The sequence below is a fragment of the Stenella coeruleoalba genome, assembly GCF_951394435.1.
Source record: "Stenella coeruleoalba genome assembly, chromosome: 17".
NCBI classification, from domain to species: domain Eukaryota; kingdom Metazoa; phylum Chordata; class Mammalia; order Artiodactyla; family Delphinidae; genus Stenella; species Stenella coeruleoalba.
Window position 1 is genome coordinate 73,344,726 of NC_137163.1, and position 18,559 is coordinate 73,363,284.

The following is an 18,559-nucleotide window of genomic DNA, read 5'->3' on the forward strand; positions in this document are numbered from 1 at the left end:
TCCCAATAACTTGCTGAGAAGAAGGGCTTGTGAGAGTAATTGTTTGCGTACCTTGTGTGTCTCTCTGCTGGGCCCTTGGTGGGCCCTTTCAGTCAGGATAATTGTCTTTTATTTCTTAGAAATTTTCCTATATTATTTCATTGATAAGTTTGTTTTTTTTTAAGTCTTTTTCTTCTACTCTCTGGTAGATTTCCTCAACTTCTATCTTTCTATTAAACTTCTAATCTCTGCTCTTATATTTTTAATTTCTAAAAAATTGTGTTCTATGAATTAAAGAAAATATGGCTGCCAGTATTTATTTCATGATTATAGGCTCTTTCTTCATTCTCTTCTGTATTCCTTTCTTTTCTGTTTCCCGTATGTCTCTGTTTTATTCTGGGATCCTTCTTCTGTTTGTTTTGGTGTCTCTGTTCTATGTTGGAGATTCTCCTCAGATGTCCAGCGATCTTTGGCTCTCTGTTCATATTTAGGAATGGGTCTAAAAACTGAATCAGAGGCTCTGCACATCGGCAGGGATTGAGGTCTGGTGGATGTCACAGTAACACGATTACATAGGACCAGGCTGTGTTGTTGGAGCAGCCTTTGTAGGTTTATGGATTTCTCTGAGGGGAGGGGTGTGATGGCTCACACCTGGCTGGCAGCATCTGGTTGTTGACCGCAGGCAAAACAGTGTAATCAGAGGGTACATCTGTTACAGTTAGTGAACCTGCATTGACAGCTGAACCCTCAGCGCCCAAGTCCATAGTTTACACTAGGGTTCGCTCTTGGTGTTTTACATTCCATGAGCTTGAACAAATGTTTCATGACACGTATCCACCATTGTAGCATCGTATAGAATGGTTTCAGTGCCCTAAAAATCCTCTGCGCTTCTATTCTTCCTTTCCTCTCCCCAGCCCTTGGTGATCACTAATCTTTATACTGTCTCCATAGCTTTGCATTTTTCACAGTGTCATATAGTTGGAATCATACGTTTTATAGCCTTCCGCTTGGCTTCTTTCACTTGGTAATAATGCATTGAAGTTTCCTTGGATGCTGCTTTTTTTTAAATAAAAATATCTGTAGAATAAGCACAATTAAAAAAATTGTTCTGCTTTGTTTATATTAAAAAAGGATAAAGAATTACCAAAAAGAATTACAACAATTGTAGCATAATTTAAATGCTTCCATTTACTAAATTAAAGCTTTTAAAATAATCCTAATGGTATAGTTCCCATATATAGTAACCCTACCTGGGGTTTTAAATTTGAGGCATGTCATGAACAGGAGCCTTTCAGCCCCAATCCCCTGCTGAAAGTTCCCAAACGAACGTCACTGATAATCTCATTCTACGATCGAATGGCCACTTTATTTTTATTATTATTATTTTTTTGCGGTACGCGGGCCTCTCACTGTTGGGGCCTCTCCCGTTGCGGAGCGCAGGCTCCGGACGCGCAGGCTCAGCGGCCATGGCTCATGGGCCTAGCCGCTCCACGGCATATGGAATCTTCCCGGATCGGGGCACGAACCTGTGTCCCCTGCATCGGCAGGCGGACTGTCAACCACTGCGCCACCAGGGAAGCCCTCGAGTGGCCACTTTAAAATTCTCAAAATACTTTAATTCTGCTGCATTTGCAATGGAATTTTTGGAAACTCTTTCTCCTGTTGGTCTCTATGACGTCATAGATGTTTCTTCTTAATTTTGACTGCCTTTCCTTTGCCAGTTCTTCATGCCCCATTAACCTTAAATGATAGGATTTCTCAAAGTTTCTTTCTCCACCCTTTTCTCTTGTGATACAATCACCTTTCAGCAGCTCACTCACACAGACTGTATGCTACTTTCTTCAGTGTTCTGATTTCCACTAAGGCAGCCCATGAGTTTAGGAAAGGGGCTGAATCATATTCAATGAGTGGGATGGGCCCCTGGAGGCCCCCAATCCAGCCCCCATATCTCAGACCTTCTGGCGAGTGGCTGGGTGGCTTCATCATTCCTCACTGAGGAGATCCATTTTGCTTTTGAGTAATTCCCCAGATCGAGAAGTTTCTGGGATTGCCCTCCTTGTTTCTATTTTGGGATGCTGGACTGACATGGAACACATAAAATTGTACTTCCACATGACATTCTGTAAAAGATTGACTGCCATCATCATACCGTGGAGTTGCCATTTTTCCTTCCGGACATAATTAGTTCCTTCCACTGGTCCTCATATGATAGCCCTCCATTCATTAATACATATACTTATTAATCGCTTACTACCAGAATTAGAGATTCACTTGTCTCTTCTCAGAGAAGTTCCTATAAATGAGGGCAACCAGGAGAGCAAAACTTGAATTCACTTATGATTATGTGTGTTATTAGCTGACTTTGGGGGACTTGAATTACCTGGACAGTTGCCTTCACCCCCTTCCCTTTGCTTATACAGACCCAGCTTAACTGGTCTCCTCTCCCTACTGTTATGTTAGTGCTACACTTACTAGCTGATGATATTTATTCTTTAATATGAAATAAAGCTGTAGGTTAAAAGCTAAGGACTGTTTAAAAAATATTGATTAAGACTTCAAATGTTAAAAAAACTAATTAATACTATTTTTGGAATGCTTTCTGAATACATTTGGGATTCCTTAAAAGTTAAACTGAGGCTATAAAATCTTTAAACCTGTTGAGAATGAACTTTGGGGGCCTCTGATCCTTCGGGGGACACATCAGGGACCATTGGCGTTGGTGTCCCTGCACGTTGGAGTCGTGGCTTCAGCAGCCTCTGTCTCCTGGCCTCACCGTCTTTGGCCGGCTGTGACAGCAGCCTTTTCAACAGCTGCGCTTGCTCTTGGCTGGTACACTGTCCATGCAGACCTGGGAGTAATATATATATATATATATTTTTTTTTAAATAAATTTATTTATTTATTTATGGCTGCAATGGGTCTTCGTTGCGGTGCGCGGGCTTCTCACTGCGGTGGCTTCTCTTGTTGCGGAGCACGGGCTCTAGAGTGCAGGGTCAGTAGTTGTGGCACGCGGGCTCAGTAGTTGTGGCTCACAGGCTTAGTTGCTACGCGGCATGTGGGATCTTCCCGGACCAGGGCTCGAACCCGTGTCCCCTGCATGGGCATGCGGATTCTTTTTTTTCTTCTTTAAAATGAAGCTTTTATACATAGCTATACACATATGAACAAGTAGCTCTGAAGGCCAGAGAACTCCAAATTCTGGAAACTTGGAGGCTCTACAGATGATACTGGTTTCAACAAGTTACAGAATCTTAGGTAATAGCATCTACAGGCTTAGCCTTACAACTGTGTGGGAGAAACTAACTCAAGAGTAAAAAGCTTCACATTCTGAAAATAAATAGTGGCGAAACACAGCATTCCTGGATTGAGAGAGGGACATGATTGGAAGGAAACCTGTAGAATTCTTCTAATCCCAGGTTCCTCAAATTGGTACAGATGATAGCAATCTGATAGCGCCACCAGAGCAGTCCCCTTGGGAGTAATATTTTAATCCTTTTTTTTTTGGCCATGCCACGCAGCGTGCAGGATCTTAGTTCCCCAACCAGAGATCGAACCCATGCCCCCTGCAGTGGAAGTGTGGAGTCTTAACCACTGGACCGCCAGGGAAGTCCCAGACCTGGGACCTGGGAGTAATATTTTAAAATGCAAAAATATTAGCCTCCTGCTTAAAAGCTAACGATGATTCCTTCCACGATAAACTCCAGCCCCTCCACGTGAGCTGCCATCCGTCCTGATGTTCACACCTTGAGGCCTGCCTTTGGCCACTGGGTACCTCTGACTTTATTGTCTTGGAGTACCCTCAGTTCGTTTCCCATCTCTGAGCCTCTCTGAGCCTCTTCTCTCTGCTCGGAATGTACTTTCTCACTCCTGCTGTTAGCTTACCCTTCAAGACTCTGCTTAGCTGTCACCTCTTCCAGAAAGTCTTCCCTGACTTTCTGACCACCCCCCACCGGCCTTGGTTTTGGCTTGGACCCTGCTGGGCGCCCTCTGAGTGCCTTGTGCATTTTCCCCTACTGCCCCGATGCAATCACCTTTAGTGCCTTAAGCACAGAGAATGCCTTGCCAGTGCTGAGACTATATCCTTCCTTTTATACACTGAGTGGTCAGCCCAGGGGTGGGCATGGGGACCATCTCAAAACGTGTGTGTTGAACTCAAATGAAATGAGGGGCAAACAGCTTTTGATCTATCTGGCAAGTCTGTTTTCAGCAAAGGATTATAGAAGCTTAAATGGATTTAGGTAAATGTATATATGTCATGTCTCTATGGGATTCCCATATTTTGCAGAAGCTTCTGAAAGGAACTCTTTTATGTCTATAAGCGTAATGGCTGTGCCTATCAAAGAAGAAGGATTAAAGACAACGGAGGTGTAGCAGTGGCATCGGTGTATGCTGTATTCCTTTCACAAGGTTGTTATTCTCAGGAAATGTAGCGTGTCGTCTGTGTGAGTTTCACGTTTCCTTGTAATTTTATTTGACATAATGGCGCCACAACTAATGAACCTGCCACATAGTGACAGAATATCACTAAGCAAAATGTGATCTTCATAAATGTAGGAGAAGTGCTCTTCTTGTGGTATGACTAGTTTTCTCATAAAACAAGGACATGGTCAAAAGGAAGAATAATGCCTTGAGAGGATGTTTCCAAATGGATAAAAGAGACCTGCTATTTATTTGTGGTCTGTAAACACAGTCATTCTTGGGGGATGAACAGGTAACGCTTTTACCTGGCACCTCATAAAATTCTGAATTCATGATTTTGTCGTTTTTGATGGCTTTGCAGCGCCTCGTGATTTTAGTGCGGTTTAACTTTGGATTATTCTTCTGCAGCAAAAGTGAAAGGTACCAGAGCCAATTCCTGGCTGAAAGCTGCCCCTTTGTCACCTCTCCCTGGGGACCAGGCTTGGGAAAAACGCTTCCCTTCTTTGTGCTCATTTTCAACCCAATAGAATGTAAGACCCTGAGGATCTGGTTTCATTATAATTTTCTTGAAATAATGACCATGTAATGACCAAACATCACAGTAAAAGTCTGATCTTCATAAATATATAAATTCGCATGTCATCCCAATAGGATGTAAGATCCATGAAGCCGGTGAATTTTGTCTGTTTTGTCAACATCAGTGTATCTTTTTAAAAATTTTTATTTATTTATTTTTGGCTGTGTTGGGTCTTCGTTGCTGCGTCTGGGCTTTCTCTAGTTGTGGCGAGCAGGGACTACTCTTCGTGGCAGCATGTGGGCTTCTCATTGCAGTGGCTTCTCTTGTTGCGGAGCATGAGCTCTAGGCGCGTGGGCTTCAGTAGTTGTAGCATGCGGGCTCAGTAGTTGTGGCTCCTAGAGCACAGGCTCAGTAGTTGTGGCTCACGGGCTTAGTTGCTCCGCGGCTTGTGGGATCTTCCCGGACCAGGGCTCAAACCCGTGACCCCTGCATTGGCAGGCAGATTCTTAACCACTGCGCCACCAGGGAAGCCCAACATCAATTGTATGTTAAATACTGAATATGGTGCCTGTTACAGTGTAGATGATCAAAAAATATTTGTTGAAATATTTTTCAGTGGAACCCCTGTGGGCCTGGAACTTCTCCCCAGTAAGACATACATCTGTGCAGTTTGAATTTCCAGGGCATTTAAAATATCAGTTCTATTCCCAAGGTTTAATCTAAAGAAATATTGACCGTTGGTCAGGTGAGGGGTATATGTGTGAAGCACAGATCTCTTTTTGGCCCCTGAAATCACGGACAGAATCAGCTTCATCCATTGCTATAAGAAATTACTGGTGGACTGCTCTGTAACAGTTTCAGAAACTCTGTGTGTACCTGATGAAAATGTTTTGGGAAAATATATTTCCGATCTCACGTATGCTTCATTCCACAGTACTCCCGTTTCTTTTCCCTTGGCCGTGTGGCGCTAAGCCTGGTCCAAGACAAAAGCCTCAAGTCGGGTCGTAGACCCACAAGGTGAAGGGTGTTTCCATTTCAAATGGTGCAGGCTGGGGTGCAGCAAGCATGGGACTGATCTCGGGGAGATAGTGGTGAGCAGTGGCTTGAAGCGAGATCTTAGTTCCCTGCCCAGGAATGGAACCTAGGTAGCCTGAGTGAAAACCAGGAATCCTAGCTGCTAGTCTACCAGGGGCTAGAGGCTAGAGGCAAAGTTGCCCTGGCTCTTGCCTGTTTGAAAAATGGATTTCTCAAGGAGGCAAAAACTGCAAAAGCAGATACAGAGTTTATTATCAGAGACACAGCGCAACATGTGGGAGAGCACACAGAGAAACTATTTATTTAAGACAGGAGCAAGGCAGAAATACACACCCGGAGAGAAAGGGTGTGGGTGTCCTCCCTAATGAGGAGAAGCACAGTAAAGAGGTGGTTGAATCATTTATACAGGGCAGTTCTTCTGGCTCTTTGTCTACCGTTGGCCGATTATCTTTTTTCTTTTCCCACACCTGACCTGCCCTAGGGTCCTTCCCTGGTACGTGTGTGCATCTTTTTGCCAAGATCGATTCCAGCGTGGAATGGGGTAACGCCCCCTCCCTTTTTGACCCCTGAGGAGACTTTCTGTGCATTTGCAGTTGGGGAGTTCTCCTTGACCTCAGGAGAGGTCATCTTATCTCTTTACTCCAGCAGAGCTCAGCTCCCTCCATTAACTTGGTCCTTGGAGTGTCTGGGAAAACAAAGCTCCAGTTTATTCCACTTGGCAAACTCCAGCTGTCCAGTCGGCGGGCCCATCTACCTGCTACCCAGGACTCCCAAGAAGCCTTTCCCATTTATTCTTTCTGGTTGGGAGGTGGGGTACACAGCGGGTGGACTCCAGGCCTCTTTGCCAGTTTTTCTTAAGACCCAGTTCGGACAACCGTGGTAAGGGAATGAGTTTGGAGGGTATTCAGAAGCTGTGGCACTCTGGTTGAGATCAAAACACTTGAGACCTTCTTCAGTCCACAGCATGATGGTTATTGAAGAAGATGCAGTGAGCCTGCATTGTGGTTCTAGATTCAGGAATCCCTTTTTAGCCATGTATTTACATGGCTAAAGACCACTGTTTTCTGGGTCATGCTCACGGGCACCGAAAGCACGGTCTCCGCATCTCACTGCGGGCTGTGGGTCACAAGCTCGAGTCCCAGGTTCCTGGAGCTGGCTCGCTGGATGACCGGGGCTGTTCACCCTCAACTGGTTTCAGCCACATCGATGGGATGATAACACCGACCCCTCAGAGTTGCATCGAAACTTAAAAAAAAAGACCAAGCGTGAGGAACGCATTACAATCTTGCGACATGGTGTCACCCTAAAGGCCATCACTGCACTTCCCTTTCCTCCAGATGTGAGGGTTAAACCCTTGAAAAATTAAAGTCCCTTTTTGCCGCTGCTGGTTTTCTTCTTTGTTGGAGCCGGAGGGAGGCTTGGCACCAAATCTGTAGGGCGCTTTCAGCGAGGTCTGCGAGATGTTCATCTGTGCCATGGCCTCATTGCTCCGTCTCTTCTCTGCCTCTGTCTTTGTTTGCCCTTTGCTCTTCCTTCTGATTTATGCCCTCTGGCTGCAGGATAGGAACTTTGATGGAAGCAGCTTTAAATTCTTTGGGGGAAAAGTGATTAGATGAAGAACCAACCGAACAAATATGGCTGCACCAACTCCCCTTCTTCTCCTTTGAGTTTAGAGGAAGGATGGAGAACAAAGCTGATCCGCAGTGGGGCACTCAGTCTGGCCACCGTCGCTTCCTGCACAACGACAGTCCACGTGTGAACACTAACCTCTTTCAAGGAGACCACATCTGGGGGAGAGGGTGAATTTTGTCAGCTCCTTGGCTGAAAATAACCAATAATTCTTAGCTGATACCATTTAGAATGAACAGTTTTGTTAACAGGAAGAATGCAAACAACCTTTATTTGTGTCAAAATTGGCCCTTTGTAATAAACTTTATGTTTATTTTTCCATATGATATCAGGTGTTAACTAATCAAAGTATTTTGTTGCCTCAAGACAAGATGTATTTTTTTTATCATCCTTTAGAGTGCTCTTATTTGGGACAAAGTTCTGGGTTATCTCCGGAAATGAGACATAGAGACAGGGCCCCATAGAACTAAATTTAATATTTTAAGTATTGTTAATATTTTATTACAATTTTGTTTACACTTATGACACTGGATGATAGATTGCTTTTGTAAAAATGTGATTTCATTGTTGAAAAATCAGATTGGCTTAATAATATTTCACTGCATGGATAATTTTGTTGGCTGACATCTGTTGTCTCAGTTGAAAGCCTGCTCGTGTAAATGGATTATCTGTAAACAAGTTTCAATTTATTGATAGGTCTATAGCGAATTATTGGTCAGCCTGAGACTCAGACCATATTCTTGTCCCCTGATCAATGATAAGTTTAAGTGTCGGGGAGTATAAATAGCTACTGTGTTTATTTTCTGTCAACTCCTATGCCTAAAATACACAAGAAGTTAACATATACATATCATTCCCAAGTATTTCAGAACTTTTACTGAAAGTAAAAGTTATTTTTGAACTTTTACTGTATGAAGATGACAGTATAAATTCATCTCACAGTTGTGATTCACTCTTCATTTTGGTTATGTGAATTTATTCTGTAGAGCTCATGAGACCTTTTTGGCAAAAAAATGTCCCTAGTGTTTATAGTGATGTGCTGATGAATGTGTTTGAGATGTAATTAAATATGTTATTTTCTTTTTTCAGTTCTATCTGGAGGTCCATTGCCTCAAGGGCATGAATTTGAGCTGTATGAAGTCAGATTTCATTGGGGAAGAGAAAACCAGCGTGGTTCTGAGCACACAGTTAATTTCAAAGCTTTTCCCATGGAGGTAAGAAGAACAAATCAGCTTGTAAAACTTTTGTTGTTCATGTAAAGTATTCAGCGATTTACTGAAAATGGTTTAGTGTAAAAGTAGATGTGTAGCTCTTGAATGTAATCAATATTAAATATATTAAAATAAAAAAGTGCTCCATGAAATATAAGCTTGGGGCAGCAAATGAGGCTTCCCATCAGCCTTAGTGGGCTTGGAGAATGCACATGGGCTGTTGGTTATAACGGCAATCTATGCTATTAAGTTTCATCTTAGTATTATTACTGTTGTAAAAATTCTGCTGCCTCTGCAAATTCAGGAGGTCACTTTTGTGGATGCTATGAATAGATGATAAGCTGAAAACAAATAACTTCTGGAGAAACCTCAACAGTAATTAAAAGTCTGGTTTAACTCTGGTTAAAATTGGTAAGTTGGTTTTATTCGCCTCAAGCAGTTAGAGAGCGAGAGAGAGAGAGAGAGAGAGAGAGAGAGAGAGAGAGAGAGAGAGAGAGAGAGAGAGAGAAGAGTTTTAGAGTCTTTCTTTTGTCTGAAGAGTTTTCTCCCCTACTTATCTTCTTAGCCAACTCCAGCTCTTTCTTCAGTATCTAGTTAGAGTATCCCTTCTTCCGTGGGACTTCTTCTGAGTTCCTTCCCTAAGCAGAACTAATTCCTTCTTCTTCTGTGCTCCCAGTGTCCTTGATGGATTGCTGCTGTGACATTGATCTCATGCATTGTAACCTTTAGTGTTTAAAGAGTCCTTCTCACTGAGTGTGGGCTCCTATTATGGACTGAAGTGTTTGTGATCCCCACCCCCCCAATCAAATTCATATGTTGAAACTCTACCCCCTGATGTGATGGTATTAGGATGTGAAGCCTTTGAGAGGTGATTAGGATTAGAAGAAGTCATGAAGGTGGGGCCCTCGTGAGTGGAATTAGTGCCCTGATAAGAGTCCAGAGAGAGTTTGCTTCTCCCTGCTTTTTGCCGGGTGAGGACACAGGAAGACTGCCATCTCCAAGCCCGGAAGTGTGCCCTCACCAGACACCAGTTCTGTCGGCACCTTGATCTTGGACTTGCAAGCCTCCAGAAGTGGGAGAAATAAATTCTGTTGTTTAAGCCTCCGGTCTATGATAATTTGTTATTGCAGCCCAAGCTAATACAGCTCCTGAAGAAAAAGTCTCCCTTTCACTCTCCGTGTTACTCCCAACATTTAGTGCAGTGCCAGGTACATCAGAGACAACCCACATTGGTGAAATTGACAGGATGTCTCTGTTGTTCATATTTGTTTCTATAAGGACCGCAGTTCTCTTCTGGGAAATAGCCCATCAGTGTCAAGTAATAGTACATTTCAGGGGCTGCCGAAACACCAGTCTTCCTTGTCTGTCTTTCCCAACTGCACATACTTAAGTATGGAATTGCTCCTGACCAGATACCACATCCATGCCTGCCTCATTGCCTGGAAGTCACTACTGGTTAACTTATATAAATGATATATGTGCCTTAAAGAATGAAGTTAGAGAAAGTATTTCTCAATATTACTTTAATAATCATTAAAAAATTTCTTTTGAAAGCCCCAAATATCCCTTTCATTAAAAAAACTCAGGTCTTAAAAGTGAAATATTAGGACTTCCCTGGTGACACAGTGGTTAAGAATCCACCTGTCAATGCAGGGGACACAGGTTCAAGCCCTGGTCCGGGAAGATCCCACATGCCGCGGAGCAACTAAGCCCCTGTGCTACAGCTACTGAGCCTGTGCTCTAGAGCCCGCGAGCCACAACTACTGAGCCTGTGTGCCACAACTGCTGAAGCCCATGCACCTAGAGCCCATGCTCTGCAAAGAGAAGCCACTGCAATGAAAAGCCCGCGCACCTCAACGAAGAGTAGCCCCTGCTCGACACAGCTAGAGAAAGCCCGCGCATAGCAACAAGGACCCAGAGCAGCCAAAAAAAAAAAAAGTGAAATATTAAATGTTTCGAGGATGGAGGGAAAAACGGTTGCAGTGTGTTGAATAATATATGTGGTTTGTGATGCCGAGGACAGTAAGAGGAGACAGCTTCTTTAAGACCTTGATGGGCGATGTTGGGTCTTCAAATGTTAACCTTTCCAGGGGCTTTTTTCTCAGTTCCCACAGACATCCTATCACTTCTAGTGCCTTGAAGCAATTCAGCCCTGTCTCTGTGTCACCTCTGGCTGTTGCCCTGTCCTCACCCAAAGTGAAAGGGAAGAGTTCACACCAGAACATATCAAAGAGGAGGGAGGACACAAGACAATCCCAAATAGTTAAACCTGCAGGGTAGCGGAGGGCCGAGGAGGGGCAGGAAAACACTGGGCTGTCAGGGCCTCGGCCCTGCCCTCTTCTTTGGGTTTGAAAAGCTTTTTCATCTCAGTCAGCCTTCAGAGATACAGTCTCATAATCAAAAATTTTGGGAGAGATGGGAGTCCTTGGGTCGGCGCCAGCTTCCGGAGGGGATTCAGTGACTTTGCCTGCGACTCACAGAATTTACAGCCTCGGGAAGCTCCATGAGATTAGGTTGGTGATGTGTGCTCTTCGCCCCACAGTCGAGTAGAATTTTGGACCCAGCGTGCAGACTGGTCCTGCTACTTGGTGAAGTTTTAACTGCCCTGGTCCGTTAAGCGCACAGGTAATGGTTTGTGTTGATGGAGATTAAATTCTGGTGGTGAGGCTTTGTTTCTGCAGAAGTATTTATACTTATGATGATGGAGTTTCTGACTAATTTTTCCAAAATAGGTGATGAATAATACTTGAATTCTTTGTTATCCCAGATTATCTCTGATCCAATCCTAGAGAAAATACTTCTGTCGGTCATCTGACGTTCGTCTAGTGCTGGATCCTGTGGAGTGCATCCGTCTTTTGGGTTCGCAGAGTTTGAGGGGCATAGCTGTGAGTCAGGTGCTTTCTGTTTTGTTTTAATGGAGGCTGTGAAGAGTGAGCTGGGTTTTCAGGCGGAGAGGGCTGAGCTGGTGAGAGGAGAGAGGGACTCCACATAGATAGTCTGGGAGGGAATGAGATGCCTAATGTGGGGATAAGTAGGTAACTTCCCAGCATCCCCCTGTTCTGTACTGCCCTCAGGGCCGCTTGGAACCCAAGGACATAGCCGACAGGACAGTGGGGAGTGAGGGCGCTGTTTACCCGGTATGTGATTTAAAAAAATAACTTTTTAGGACAGTTTCCATATCTTATTTACATTTTAAGACTAACTTTAATCTCCAAAAGACACATCAATGCGTATTTCCTTTTTGCTGATCTCACTTAAACTTAAATGGATGGTTTATTCAGCAGCCATCTGTAAACAAACAATTACCTTGTCTGTTACATATAATGTGGGAATGGCTTTTAACAGAAGCTCATCAAGCTCCCCTCTTGACTTTTTAAAATTATAAATACAGGTATAAACGCAATCCTGAATATATTTTTGATGCTACGAGTCGTCAGCACCCACATCACTTCAAATATTAACACAGTTTGTGACATTAAACAATTTATTTATTTATTTATTTTTAAAAAGATTTATTTATTTTTCTGGCTGCGTCGGTCTTAGTTGTGGCACACGGGATCTTCACTGAGGCATGTGGAATCTTTTGTTGTGGCGTGTGGCTTTTCTCTCTCTAGTTGTGGCACGTGGAGTCCAGAGCATGTGGGCTCTGTAGTTTGGGGCGCACAGGCTCTAGTTGAGGCACGTGAGCTCAGGAGTTGTGGTGTGTGGGCTCAGTTGCCCCGCGGCATGTGGGATCTTAGTTCCCTGACCAGGGAGCAAACCTGCGTCCCCTGCATTGTAAGGTGGATTCTTTACCACTGGACCACCAGGGAAGTCCCTAACAATTTAAACTGCAGCTCTTGTACTCAGCAAAGTAGATAAAGCTTTGTCCTTTCTGCTTTTCCTTCTTGGGGTTGATAGTTTTCAGAAACACACATGCTTCCACAGCTACCTGACATTTTTTGCCATGCTTTCATCTTGTAACCGAATTCTGTTACGAATACTCCAGGTTTCTGCTTAAATGACAGCGTCTTAACAAGAGAAAGGAGAATTGTGCTGCATTTTTCTTCCCATTACCCATTACCCGAAAACATAATGGGTTTGCACGTGTTAACTATATTCTTACAAATGTCTGGGTGAGGTCTACCAGCTGGAATTCTTAATGTGTGGGTATTTTGCATCGAGATATTTAATCAAGACAGCAAACGTGAGTAGAATGTTGTTGATTTAAAACAAGGATGGGATCCAGTCAAATTAATTCCTGTATGTTTGTCCTGGCGGTGGTGGTAGCTGCGTGTTTTCTTTGGACGGCATTAGATGTCTTAGCTCTTGAAGTACAACTTTAATGCTGTATGAATTTTGTGATTTTGCTAATAGCAGTATCCTTTCTGCATCCACCGTATCACTAGAATTATTTATTCTGTTCATGTTAATTTTGTTACAAATCTAATTAATGGAGGAACTTCCAGGTATTTAGGTTCAAATTCAACTTTCAGGCTATGTATTGTGTTTTCGTCATTTTGTATGTGGAGACCGTCATGTTCTTTGCTACTTCAAGGTAGCCTAACTGTGTATATAACTCCTGGTAAATTAATCTTTGCACATGAATCGCTACTTTCATACTGCTATGGGAAAGTACATCCCAGGCATTTAGATTTTATGCTGGAGCAGCAAAATTAAAAAAAAAAATTGGGGGTTGGGGAGACCAACAGAGTGGCCAAGTTTTATTTTTTTTCAAGTAACATTATAACTCTCTGCTGTCCCCATCAGTTTGTAAAGAGAAAATTTCTAATTTAATAGCTAAATGTAGGAAGGATATGGTCTCAGAATAAACACAGGCCTATACATTTTTTAAAAATTTATTTTTCATTAATTTATTTATTTTTGGCTGCGTTGGGTCTTCGTTGCTGCGTGTGGGCTTTTCTCTAGTTGTGGTGAGCGGGGGCTACTCTTCATTGCGGTGCGCGGGCTTCTCACTGTGGTGGCTTCTCTTGTTGCAGAGCACGGGTTCTAGGCTCATGGGCTTCAGTAGTTGTGGCTCGCGGGCTCAGTAGTTGTGGCACACAGGCTTAGTTGCTCCGCGGCATGTGGGATCTTCCCCATCCAGGGCTCGAACCCGTGTCCCCTGCACTGGCAGGCGGATTCTTAACCACTGTGCCACCAGGGAAGTCCCTAGGCCTATGCATTGAATAGACTGAGCTTTTAACAAACTCCCTACATTATTTCTGTTTGTCTCATTTCACTCCAGATGAAGGATAGTTTTCTTAGGATGGGCACTGATCCTGCCCACAGACCAGCTGGAGATCGTGTACGGCAGGTTTGACCTTCTTGCCCTTTTGGCCTAAAAGTTTACAATTTGAGAGTGAATTATCCAGATAGAGCACAGCATATTGTAGGGCAGACTCTTATCTTTATCTACATTGTATTTAAAGAGCAGGTCTTGCTCTGTGTACTCTGAAGGGCTCGGTGATAATTGAGCCACATACCAGCTGTTTATGGAAAGCTGAGTGCATTTGATAGAGTTCCACTGTGCAGAGCAGGAGTCTGTAATTGTGAAGAGTCCAGATCTTGATTGCAAAATAGGCCGACAAAACATTATGAAGAATGTATCTCATAATAAAGTGCCAATCTTGAATATTATACCTTACCCCCCAATATCCTGGGTTTCCAGATAACCCTGCGTTTCTTCTTTTCTTGTCAGGGAGATAGTAGTGTCTGCTATTTAAGTGTTCTTTCAGTGAAAAAGACCTGGCTTTTGGGCTGCTGCCTCTCCAAGTGATTTGCATATTCATTTGACAGAAATATATTTATTTTTATTTATTTGTTTTACTACTCCGAGGAGATACCAGGAAGAGTTTGCCCGGTTAATAGTGAATTGATGATCTTTTCAAGTTATTTGGTTTCCACGGGCATCCCAAGTTGAGCTTCGAGTTTGTGAACCTCTTCCAAAACAGAGACTTCATTGCCTTTCCAAGGAAATGTCATAGGGTGACTTCAGTGAGTTAAACTATCATGAGGGGGCTTCCCTGGCGGTCCAGTGGTTAGGACTCCATGATTCCACTGCAGGGGGCACGGGTTTGCTCCCTGGTCAGAGAACTAGGATCCTGCAGGCCGCGCAGCATGGCCAAAAAAACCCCCGAAAACAAAAACATTATGAGGATTAGACATATAAGGCATGTAGATAATTTGTCTGTAAAAAGAACTCTAGAGATCACCTCGAAAGGGTGTATCAAACTAACTTTCCAAACTCCTGTTTTAACCTCGGAGAAATCTGGGGCTCCAAAAAGTTAGGAGTCACAGAGCATCTTATAGGAAACCATGATGTATGGCCTGGATGAAGAAGAGTGCCTTTTGTTTAAATAAGTATTCCATTTAAGAATTATCCTTTACTACTGGTCTTGTCTCTGGTGGTGTAGATGGAAGGAGACAGCACCACAGTCTTTGTCTCCCTCTCCGCCGCCCCTGGGAGGGCTTTTATGTCTGCATGCAGCCCCATTTAGAGGTGAGCGTGTTTTAACCTTGCTCGGAAGGGTTCTAGTGAAGCTGTGGCCTTGTGCCTGGATCTTACAGGCTATGAAGACAAAGCTCAGATGGGCTTTGTGAAGGTACAGGGGTATGTGGTCTCGAAGGTAGAACCTTGCTGCCCCCTGAGAATTGGGGTGGATTTAACGGGCCATCTAGTTCTGCCCTCCCTCTGCCTCCCGCCCCCCAAACCCACTCTGCCGAGATGCTCCGCAAGGTCTGGGGGGGGGAAGTGACTGGTTCAGGAAATGACAGAGGACACGTGAGACCTGTGAACTGACTTCTGCTCTGAGGGATGCTTTTTCCACCTTCCAAAGCCACTTCTTACTCGGAAAAGCAGCTCTACTTTGAGATTTTATTTGCCACGGTAGTTACAACTTTGGATTGAGATTGCTTTAATGGGGAAAAAAGGGAATCTTGCCATTAAAAGGAGTTAAGACTGACACTAAAGGAAACAATTTCACATTTGAATGTTCAGCTTCTCTGGGAAGTGTTATCATTTTGACCAGAAGCAGGCTCTGACCATAATGATTATTATCATTTGGGGGTCCTGGGATTGTCCACAGCACTAGCAGGCTGAGCCTCACGGGTAAGCAGATGAAGGAATTAGATCCCTGTGCTGTGGCCCCTTCAGTCGTCGTAATTGTGGGAACTCCCTCTCCCATCTGGGTAAAGAAAAATAAAAACAAATTTTATGTTTCCTGAATTCTAATGAACACTTGCCTTTTTATTCCATAAAAATCATGGCTCCTGCTTTGATTCAGCATATTTATTTATTTTTCATTTATTAAAATGTATTTGGAGCAGAAACCTCACAGTTTACCGAGTAGAAAATAAGTTATGGTGTTGAACGCACAGAAATGTTCTTTTAGTGGTACCACGTGATCTGGCAGCCTGCCATTTCCTCTTAGAAATAGAATTGTATAAGACCAACTTGACCTTCAGGTAGTCACTTTGAAGCTACCTTCAATTTTATCTTTGTAAGGATTTCTTGTAGTAGATTATTCATTGTCATTGTTTGAGGATGTATGAGAGATTTTTTGGCAAACTAACTGAAAGAAACATTAGTATGGTAGCTGACTTTGCTATGTAAGGTAAATTTGTGCGAAATGAAAAATCAGTTCCTATAAATGAATATGACATATAATGAATTTATAGGCGGTTATAGACTTGCTGCATGTAGAAAATATTTTAAATTGGGTTCTTACAGATCGAAATCCTCCAGTAAAATACATCGTCTCTGAATAGGCCTTCCAATAAAAGTAGACTCTGGTTTAAATATGTAGTTCATAACCGAGTGGTCATCTTTAACTCATCTCCATCCGTTCTTCCGTTTATCCATGCATTCATTCAGTCAATCAACAGGTATTTCTTGGGAACCAGCTGTTCAGGCCGTGGGCTGAGTGATAGGCATATAGAGTTGAGGGCAATAGACAACGCGTGGCATGTTTGTTACACTGGGGGAGTCCAGGTGCAGTGTTCATAATTTGTCTCCTCCCCGCTTTTCTCTAAATCAATGAGTGTTCAGAAGACTTAATTGAGGGTTTCTGTGCCATGTAAAGGGCCTCATCCCCTCTCTCCTGTCTATATAGTATACAAATTCCAGCTATTTAAAGCTAATTAGAGGAAGATTTTTTTTAAAATTAATGTTTATTGGAGTATAGTTGATTTACAATGTTACGTTAGTTTTCTGCTGTACAGCAAAATGAATCAGCTATACATATACATATATCCACTCTTTTTTAGATTCTATTCCCATATAGGTCATTACAGAGTGTTGAATAAAGTTCCCTGTGCTATACGGTAGGTTCTTGTTAGTTATCTATTTTATATATAGTAGTGTATCTGTGTCAATCCCAATCTCTCAATTTATCCCCCTCCCCTCCTCTTCCCCCTTGGTAACCCTAAGTTTGTTTTCTACATCTGTGACTCTGTTTTGTAAATAGGTTCATTTGTACCATTTTTTTGAGATTCCACATATAAGCGATATCATATGATATTTGTCTTTGTCTGACCTACTTCACTCAGTATGCCAATCTCTAGGTCCATCCATGTTGCTGCAAATGGCATTCTTTCCTTCTTTTTTATGGCTAAGTAATATTCCATTGTATATATGCACCACGTCTTCTTTATCCATTCATCTATCGACGGACATTTGGGTTGCTTCCATGTCCTGGCTATTGTAAATCGTGCTGCAGTGAACACTGGGGTGCATGTATCCTTTTGAATTATGGTTTTCTCTGGATATATCTAGAGGAAGACTTCTGAAGACATTTATTAGAAAGCCAATATGTTATTTGAGATATAAATTATTGTCAGCTAAGTGAAATATTTATCAACTAGTTTGCAAAAGGCACTGTGCTAGGTACAACCCTGTTATAGGTAGTTGTAAGCTAGAGTAACTAGGATAACCTAACAACATTAGGATTGGTGAGAGACAGGATAGGAGAGTGTTGATGGTGGGGAAGAGTCGGGAAAGGTCTAGGTTCTGGGAAGCAGCCGGAGAACATGGCACCAGTACTGCTGCCTTGATTAACAGTGGAACCTTGTGGGAGGGAGTCAGGATGGTGTAGCTGGAAGGAGTTTGGGCTTGGAAGTCAGAAAACCAGGATTGAAATCCAAGCTCTGCAACCTTGGGCAAGCTAGTAAACCTCTTCCAGCCTCGATGTTTCTGTCTGTAAAAGGGGCTTGAAACTAGCTCAGAGGCTGGCAAAGAGTAAACCCTTCAGTATGTACTTCCTGTTACTAGGAAGAGATGGGGGATGTCATTGTGGTTGTGATGATAAAAATCTGGTGAAAATACCGTGAGGGGGAAACCAAAAGCATTTTTTTGTTCATACAGGTAAGAAATGCAGAGACTATGAATGGAGAAGAAATTTTTTTTTTTTTTTTAAACCCCTACTCCCCTGAATACATTATCTTCTACAAGTCTAGTCAGTATGTCATTTCCTGGTCATTTTTCCTGACACATCTCTTTATGATTGCTGTGCGTGCACACGCAGTAGCATTTATATTATCAGCTTATTTTGTAGTGAAAATCAAGTAAATATTTCCTGTGTAAACAGTGTGATTAAACTTCTAATTGAATAGAAGGATGTTAAGAGGTTTTTAACTTCATAAGATCTTAACCAGTATAAAAACTGCATGCGTCTTTCTGGTTGTTTTTCTTTTCGTATTTAAGAATGATAAGTTAAAATGGCACAGTGAAGTTATTAGTAAGATAATTTTGTCCTGGCCACTGCTTTCCTGTGCTTGAATACATTTTTCC

General features: G+C 42.8%; 1 protein-coding gene across 4 annotated transcripts in view; it reads left to right on the top strand.

Annotated features, from left to right (window-relative positions):
• The window catches only part of CA8 (carbonic anhydrase 8), a 94,227-nt gene that overhangs the window by 5,331 nt on the left and 70,337 nt on the right, over window positions 1-18,559 (top strand). For all 4 annotated transcript variants that reach the window (XR_013824522.1, XR_013824523.1, XR_013824524.1 and 1 more), the window contains exon 3: window positions 8,669-8,793. Coding sequence is in view for 1 of the 4 variants with exons in the window: in XM_079901554.1 (XP_079757680.1) it covers window positions 8,669-8,793 (125 nt within the window). In the remaining 3 variants the exon portion in view is untranslated. The remainder of the gene's footprint in view (window positions 1-8,668; window positions 8,794-18,559) is intronic.